This window comes from Stigmatopora nigra, chromosome 16 (genome assembly GCF_051989575.1).
Source record: "Stigmatopora nigra isolate UIUO_SnigA chromosome 16, RoL_Snig_1.1, whole genome shotgun sequence".
NCBI classification, from domain to species: Eukaryota; Metazoa; Chordata; class Actinopteri; order Syngnathiformes; family Syngnathidae; genus Stigmatopora; species Stigmatopora nigra.
In genome coordinates, this window is record NC_135523.1 from 8,526,964 (window position 1) to 8,535,684 (window position 8,721).

The 8,721-nt window shown below is 37.5% G+C and overlaps 1 protein-coding gene across 1 annotated transcript; it reads right to left on the reverse strand.

The window, feature by feature from the left end:
- Positions 1-2,404: 2,404 nt before the first annotated feature.
- ropn1l (rhophilin associated tail protein 1-like) lies at positions 2,405-8,420 on the reverse strand. The gene is made up of 7 exons (XM_077736536.1): positions 8,297-8,420; positions 7,939-7,968; positions 7,722-7,854; positions 6,664-6,787; positions 6,217-6,378; positions 5,442-5,617; positions 2,405-2,922 (listed from the first exon to the last, which is right to left on the reverse strand). Exons 3-7 carry the CDS (start codon positions 7,850-7,852, stop codon positions 2,841-2,843), a joined length of 675 nt encoding a protein of 224 aa, XP_077592662.1. The 5' UTR covers positions 7,853-7,854; positions 7,939-7,968; positions 8,297-8,420; the 3' UTR covers positions 2,405-2,840.
- Between the last annotated feature and the right edge of the window lie 301 nt (positions 8,421-8,721).

Here is an 8,721-nt window from a genome sequence, read left to right on the forward strand (position 1 = left end):
GAAAAATGGCAGCCCGGTGGACGAGTGGTTTGCTTCATCGGTCTCACTTCTGAGCTCGATCCCAGATCTGGCCCTTCCTTGCATTTTCTCCCCAGGCTTGCATGGGTTTTCTCTGGGTACTGTAAATTCTATTAATGCAAACATTTATACTAACTTGGTAAATTGGAGGATACTCAGAAAAGGCAGTTGAGTCTTCTACTGCTATTGTAAAACATTCCCAATCAATGACGGTGGCCCCTGACACATTTAAAAGGTGGCACTCACGCTCAGCTGGTGACTGAGTACCTACCTTCTATTTTGCGTGAGATTTTTTTTATCCGTTAAGAAGCCCGAATAGGAGACATGAGATAAATTGAAAGTAAACATGTTGAGTGAAGAAAACATTTTTTATGCACACAATTCAATGTATAATGTAAACAAGTAGCAATTACCACAATTTTAGACAGCATCAATATTGCATTAAACAATGATCGACAATTTTCTCATGGATATTCAAAGCAAACCAGTCATTTTGTAGGGTGATTCAATGGGACACAGGGTGTTATAAAATGTAATGGCTCTCACTTGGCTCTTTTTTTGTGGACAAACAAATCTGTACTTTACGGACTAGTTACATACTAACCATAAGTAGGAGGCTGTAATTTATTTATGGGGGCCAACAACAACCTCTTTTGGAACAAGTCACAACCTATTCCAGAGCTGCCAACCTCCATCGACCCCATTACAGGAGTGCCCTTGTCCCATTTCCGGAGTATTTCCGAAGTGAATGTGATTCACACAAAATTGATATAAAATGTAAAAATCCGCGTAGAACAATTTAAATCAAACTGTTATCATGTTTTTACATCAATTGAAAGTGTTTTTGCAAACTATTTAAAAAGTACAGCACGTTTATCTTTGTGTTTGGGTCATTTTACATGCGTTAGTAATTGCAACATATGTCACACTGAAGTTGCACTAGCATGTTGTGCAATGTGCAAATGTCAGTTCTTTTGGAAACGGCTTCAACATGGGATATTTTGTCGAATATGAACCAATAAACTTCTGTAAGTGTCTGGGTTTCTTAATAGAAGTTTCATCCAAATTGCCATCCATTTTGCACTTAACCCAAGCAGGCATATTGATAAACTGTTGGTTTAGCTTTAATTATACTTACTTCCCTTATAAACAAAAACTTAATGTTAAATCGATTTCGAAGTCATTGCCATGCTGAAGTCGCGCAAGACGAATCCTTCGTCAGAACATGTAACTCGGATGATTCCCAACTCACTGGCACACAATTCTGAGGCATTTAAATTGGATATTTCGTACTTTTCCAAAATTGTTGTTTAAAAAAGAGTGTGAATTTTTGGGGGATTTTCGGAGTTTAGGCAGGTTGTTTGGTGTCCTGGAGTTTGCGTTGCATTTCCAGTGAAACTCCTGAAATTACGGAGTAGTTGGCAGCCCTGCTAATCTATTTGTGTCATCATTCTGTATATGGACACTAGGTTTGTAGATTCGTACCATCTTATTGGATAGCTGATAGGTCTAACAAATGGACTCACTGTGTTACCTTATGGTAATTGATCATTACATATGCAATCTTTATGGTTGAAATCTTTATGTAGAAATTAGCTTTTCTATTTCTTTCGTGTGAATCAACCACAGTATGACAGAGAGCAAGAGGAAGGTAGAATTATAAAACAATAAGCAATAAAATGACTGTAAATTAAAATCATTATATAGGTTTCATAGCATGTTGTTGTAACGAAAATGTCTTTAAGGTTCACTTTATGTTTGTATGATGGCCAAACAACAGCAACAGAGAAATTTACTATGTATTATATTCCAAATTGTGCAGCTCTACCTAATCGTTCTTGGATTCACTGAAAAGTGTGTAATGACATTCCCTGGGCACAAACCCTAATTAACAAAATGTCACTCCATGTTGCTTTTACATCCAGTGCTTGCACTTTGACATTTTCTAAATGAAACCAAAAAAACTTTTCGTGGCAGAGATGACGGTGAGTTACATGACCTTGTAAGACCTTTCCCCCACGTCTAAAAATCTAGTACTAGTGTTATCTGCAGTATAAGATGCTAGTTTGTCTTTGGTCATTCTTTCATAATATATTTTTTTTCCTCTTTAGCATTTGCCACAAAAGGCTAAAGTGCTGATTGTTTTAAGATTTAACCGGAGCTATCACTATTTTCACATTAGGGACTGATCGCAAAAGGCCTATTGACAAGCTTAGGCCATTTAATTCAATTGAGCTGCCAAGTGAACAAAGACAAGTCTAATGTTCCACTGGCAGCAATCTAGACAGTAATGAAGCAATTTCAATCAGTCTACAACGTCACTTACTAATTATATAATTTCTTAGTGATGTTTGGTCATGTGTCTCAAACCAATGTAGCCAACACATACCTGTATCTCAATTTATTGTTAGCATCTTCCTGAAGCTGAATAAAAAATAATTATACAGTACATAATTGCATGCTATCACCTCGTGTGGACATGAGAGCGAGCAATAACATCCATGTCAACAGCTCAATAGAGTTATTGAATTCATGGAAATTAATGTTTAATTGTTGAATAAATGAGCATTAGTGCTGTCCCAGTGATTAATTAAGCATCTTCTTTGGCCATGATGTCGGTATGTTCAATAAGATAAATAGGGAGGCAGGAGGTGTTGTGCTTGACTGACAGTTAAAACCGGTATTTATAGGAGTTGCTCTCAGTTATCAAGTCATCCAGATGTACTTACCTCAGTTAAGAATTCATTTTAGCTGAATGTCATTCAGCAAATTGAGTGAGGTGTTTACATATTACTCATATCATGGCACAATTTTGCCCAATTTCAGTCTGATGAGTTACAAGGTGGCTGTATATCCTCCCGATGGATGAAGTCAAGAGGTTTGATCATCCCGTGCTGCACTTTCCTGCAATACAAAACTTTTTATTAACATGAACCTACACTTAACCCCCATGAAAATTCAGTCACTATTAATAGCATACACAGAGCTTTTTAAATGTCATAGTGTGATATTTAAAAAAATATGGACTTTTTAAGGATATAAATTAAAAACAACTGAGATAATGTGAATGTGCAAGTGTATATACATGGTCATTACTATGAATGTAGCAGTGCTCAGATGTAACTTAACTAGCATAAGTTGACTTTGACTCCCTAAAAATAGTGTGACAAGTATAGAAACACAAATATAAGGTATATTTGTGTTTCTATACTTGTCACACTAATTTTAGGGAGTCAAAGTCAACTTATGCTAGTTAAGTTACATCTGAGCACTGCTATATTCATAGTAACGACCATGTATATACACTTGCACATTCACATTATCTCAGTTGTTTTTAATTTAATTTACCAGTACTAGGACGTAAGTAAATGTCTGCTAAAGCAATATGTCCGATTATTTTCAGCAATACCATATGTATTTCTCTACACACTCTCCTCTGTAAGATAAGTAAAGCCTCAATCATACATCATGTTACACAACCCCATTTTGTTGAGCAACAAAGTCCTCACTAAAGCCAAGATTCCTAAACCGCTACATCTTTACCATGATGTCATGCTTTCTAAAATCTAGGCACAATAGAGCAACTCCACTAAAAAGTTTTTGAATTTGTTTTAATCTTGATCTGTATAAAGATTTTTTGTTTTATTTCAAATTATTTCATATATACAATGACAGATTTTAAACTGTTAATAAAGTTCTACACAAAAGGCACAAATAAAACTTATTTCGTTGATTCCATTGAGTTTAGAGCAGACCTTTGGCACGGTTGACCTAGTAACAAAGGCAGGGAAAAATGTATAGAAAAGTGTGTTTATATTCTTTTGTCATCTGTTTATGAATCATGCTATTTTCTGGTTCAGGGAGGGTGACTGACTACGCAATAGTAGGGTGGAGTGCTTATGCTTCCGGTAGATGAACTGTTTCATACTGCCTGGAAACTCATTGCTGTGAATTCTCACCAAACTAGAACAGTTTCTTCCTAACACATACACTAAATACTCACAGTACTTTGTTAATTTCATTTTATAATGATTGGTGGTATTTCAAAAATGTTATGAAAACATTTAAAATAGTAATTAAATAAAAAGCAAGAGGTTGTTTACAATGTTTACACGGGTTGCTAGTAGACATAGAATAAATGAATGGAATACTTCATGTTTTATCTGTCTAAAAATTCAAGGTCATTATAAAAATAAAAAGTTTACCGGGTGTTGTGTGCGTGTCCTTTTCAACCTTGAAAGCAAACTGACAGATTTTCTGTTATGTTTACTTTACAGTTGCAACATCAAGAAAATTGTTTATAACATGCTCTTATTTGCCAGTAGAGAAAGGCAAAATGTGATCCATCTGTTTTGTATGTCTGTTGCTGTTCATTAAAATGCCCTAACCTACTTTAAACAGAACAGTGTTAGTTGGATAAAGCCCCACTGAGCCTGCCAATCCTAATGATGTTAATTCGTAATTGGGAACAATTTGGAGTAATGTGCTAGAAGAACTACTGCTCAACCAATTTATTAATGGAATGCTGTCATTTTGTTGAGTTTTTCGTCCTTTCTTCTAATGTACAAACTCGGGAGGTGGGTGGGGCTGCATAGTAATCCATTCTGCCTTTTGTTTTTAGGACTGAGAAAGCATCGCATTAGGACACTCACAATGCCAACTTGGGCCACAGGTTCAGAGTTTTCAGTTGTAGAGTTGAAAAACCACTTACCACTATTGGGCATATATATTTTTGCATTCATGATTACTACTCTCTATACATCCATTTATCGTTTACGGTGTTATATCGACGCCCAAATAAACACGGGCGTGCATGCATGCATGCATGCACACACACCCATGCATGCATGCATACATACATATATACATATACACACGTTAGTGTATATGTACATATATATACACATACATATATACACACATGCATATATATTTTTTCAGTACCATTTATCCTCACAAGGATTGCAGTGGATGCTGGAGCCTCCACCAGCTGTTTTCGGGGAACACACTGAATTGGTGGCCAATCACAAGGCACAAGGGGATCGACAACCATTCACGATCACAACTCATCTAGGGGCAATTATATTGTTCAACCAGCCTACCCTGCATGTTTTTAGGACCGGTGAAAACCCACACAAGTTTGGGGAGAGCATGAAAACCCCGAACAAGAAGGTCCGGGTCCTGGAATCGAACCCTTGATCTCAGAATTGTGAGACAGGCGCAGTATATATAAATATATATAGTATATATGTGTGTGAGTGTGAGTGGTTGTCGGTCACCTTCTGCCCTGTGATTGACTGGCTACCGATTCAGGGTGTCGCCACTTGGTGCCCCAAGTTAGCTGGAATGGGCTCCAGTACCCTTGTGACGATAAGAGGTTCAGAAAATGAATGAATACATATATACACAAAATATGAACCTACACTTGTGGCTCCAGGCTTGTGAGAAGGCCGTCGACGTGGCCCCGTGGCATATCGGGGTCCAGGTTAGCAAGGTACATGCATAGTAGTGAAAATATCTCAAAAGGGATCCTCGCAGCTCCTCCCTCCTCATCTTCGGTCAGGATCTCACAGGCGACCTTGAGGGAGGCCTTGAGAGACTTGAAAACGACAATATATATTCGAGGTATGAACACACAGCAGATCAAGATGAATACATAGCTTTACTGGACCCATGTGGTCAAGGTGTGGAATAACATCTACTTTTAACTTTTCCCCAAAGTAATTGTCAATGAAGACACCATTCACAAGATTTCTCCAAGCTTGAAGTTTACTGTCTCTCAGTGTCAGCGTCATAGTGAGGATTATCTGCAAATGCTCGCCTTGACAGCAATAATTTACTCTCCCACTGCAGTATAGCTTTCATTCATTCATTCATCTTCGATACCGCACATCCTCAAAAAGGTTGCGGGGGTTGCTGGAGCATAAGCCAGCTGTCCTTGGGCGAAAGGCAAACTACACCCCAGACTGGTCGCCAGTAAGCCATAGGGCACAGAGAGACAAATGACCATACGCACTCACAATCATACCTCCCATCAGTGGGAATCGAGCCCACGCCTGCCCGCAGCAAAATTAGGCGAGTGAAGCACTACACTGTGAGGCGTCCAGTGTAGCCTTTTTGCTCCAAAGATTTTTTTTGTAAATGTATGTGTAACCCTCTTTAAATTCTTCAAACAAAATAAAATGTAAATAAGCTCACATCTCCCAGAGCACTGCAGCCCAGTGCGAAAAACTGCATCCAATTGATTTCCATGTCAAAGTTTCCCAGTATCAACATGTCCTCCAACTGTTCCATGGGCAGACACAGTGCCTTCCATTTGTCCTGCAAATCCTCTCTGCCACATGTCTCTGCAGTAGAAAGCTACAGTACACATTGGAGCAGAAAAATAAAATGAAACATGGGGTAGTATGGCAATATATATTGTGAAGAAGAAACAAGATAATTTCATGCTGCATTAAACCCTAAATGGTTCACAAGGTGTAGGTAGTATCACTGAGGTAATGATTAATACTAAATATGGTCAGTAAGAGAGTCCAACCATAATCAAAATATTGGAAATATATAGTACAAATATAGATTTTGCACTCTAACAAATGCCAAGTCTGACACTTTCATTAGTATATGATAAATACAATACTAACGTACCTGTTTGTGAAGGGTCTTCAACAGGCCTGGAGTCAACATTGCATCTTTATTCTGGTTGCCAAAATTCAGTTCCAGCCTATCCTTGACAGGCAGAGTCTCTCCTTTAGCCAATGCCTCAAAGTAGCTGTAAAATATGAACACATGATTAGTACAAAAATTCATATTATCACCACCCAATGAGGTAATGAAGGACTATCTGAATAATTAGTGTTGTTAATATAAATCAGATCTGTTTAGGGGAAATCAGGGGTGATTTTGGTGTATGCAAGGTGATCACAAGGTGATCGATCAGCTGTTATAAGATAGACAATTCAAATACAAGTTACAAGTACAAAAAATAAGGTTAATGAACACTCTTCTTGATATTCCGTTGAACAAAAATGTGTTTAAAATACTGTAGTAAGTACTTTTTAAAAATCATTTCAGTGGCAGAAAAAGCTCCAAGAATATCATACAGTATTTGAACTCGCAAAATACGCCTAACATCATTAAATTTAGACTTGGTTCTTTTTGATAGAATTTCAACTAGGGATTAAGTGTATAATTTTGAATTTAGCCTTCAAGAAGCATATCAATAAAGTCCAGACATCTCTTACTTTCCAAATAAAAAAAACAATCAATAAAACCAAGTGATTCATATCTCACATTTTGTCAGAGTTCTAAAAAAAATAAAAGAACTCGCCTTTAACTCATCCAGAATGCAGCAGTCCTTGTATACGATGTGCTGACATAACCAAATCAAAGTGAAATTGGCCAAATAACATTAAATGCAGCCAAGACGCCGACCATTGCAGATGATTGGGCACTCTTTGGAGACAATGTTAGACTTTTAAGTGCACTCTATAAGTACATATGTCCGCGTTGCATTTGTACGTTTTCTTAGTATTATTGCTTAATAAGGGGGATTGTAATCATTAATAAGGGAAGCAATCGGCCTTGGTTGACAGGTATGCAGCCAACAATGGCAGTGGGCGGTGCGCATTCTGAATTGATTGATTTAAAAATGTCTTCATTGAGAGAATCTGGCACAGTGTTATCAAAAAGTAAGACAAACTTACGCTGCAGACCACACCAATAGGTCTTTGGGCTGAGTTCGGATGGCTGCTTTAGAAAAATTCTTCAAAACTTCCGGAAGTCCCGTTGGGATGTTTATTTGCTGGGAACAGAACATGGTCTCCGGTGGAGGCATGGCTGCAAACACAATCGTATTCCAATGAACCACAACCACCGCGAGATAACACAATTAACGCACCGAAGCGTGCATCCATAACTTACTTGAAGCGTGGTACTGCTACGCAAGGAACACTTGAAATGAATAGAGTGACATTGATTAGGTTGCATATCCAAAATCAATCAATATTACGAACTCCTTGAATAACAATAATTCGTCGATGATGTCACGGTTGCGTCGACCTATCTTGGTTAGCTCTGGTGATTGATTATAAAAAGGCGTTTTTACTAATAATTTATGCCGTCGACGACTTTAGAATGAATTCGTAGAGTGAAGAATCACGCCTACTGCAGATGCTATGTAGAAATAATGACAAAAACACAAAGCATTTTAAATGATTTTTGTTAGGTACGGCAGGTGCCTATGTTTCAATACAGAGAACTCTGGGAACGTATATTTTACCTCGTGTATAGTTGAGCTGGAAATTTTGACAGGATAATGATACGTTTATAAATCTTTGGCGTGAAGAGGTTCTTTTTGCTACATTAACCGGCCATTTGCAGCACGGTTTCCTAGCAACGGGCCAAACATTTTTTCCGTCCGGCGCAATGTTGCTCCCTGGCGGCCTGGTGAGTACTGCATTCAGCAAATAATTTCCATATTGTGTAAAAGCATTCATTTGAACGAATGGTTAAATTTTTATCAAATGTTTATCCACAATTCTGACAGCGAAACTAATTAACTGAATAATTATAATTTTGTATTTTTTTCAGTGCAAAATGTTCGGCTGTTTTTATTTATTACAACCTATTTTTACATCAGAATTTGCCCCAAATTACCTATTTTAAAATAGTTGCAAAATAATAAATGAATTTATCTGTGATGAA

Coding starts and splice junctions, on each gene's coding strand:
- ropn1l (XM_077736536.1), bottom strand. CDS start 7,852: ATGCCTCCACCGGAGACCATGTTCTGTTCCCAGCAAATAAACATCCCA. Junction 5,618..6,216: donor GCTGCAGTGCTCTGGGAGAT/GTGAGCTTATTT, acceptor GTCGTTTTCAAG/TCTCTCAAGGCCTCCCTCAA. Junction 2,923..5,441: donor ACAAGCCTGGAGCCACAAGT/GTAGGTTCATAT, acceptor TTTGTATTGCAG/GAAAGTGCAGCACGGGATGA.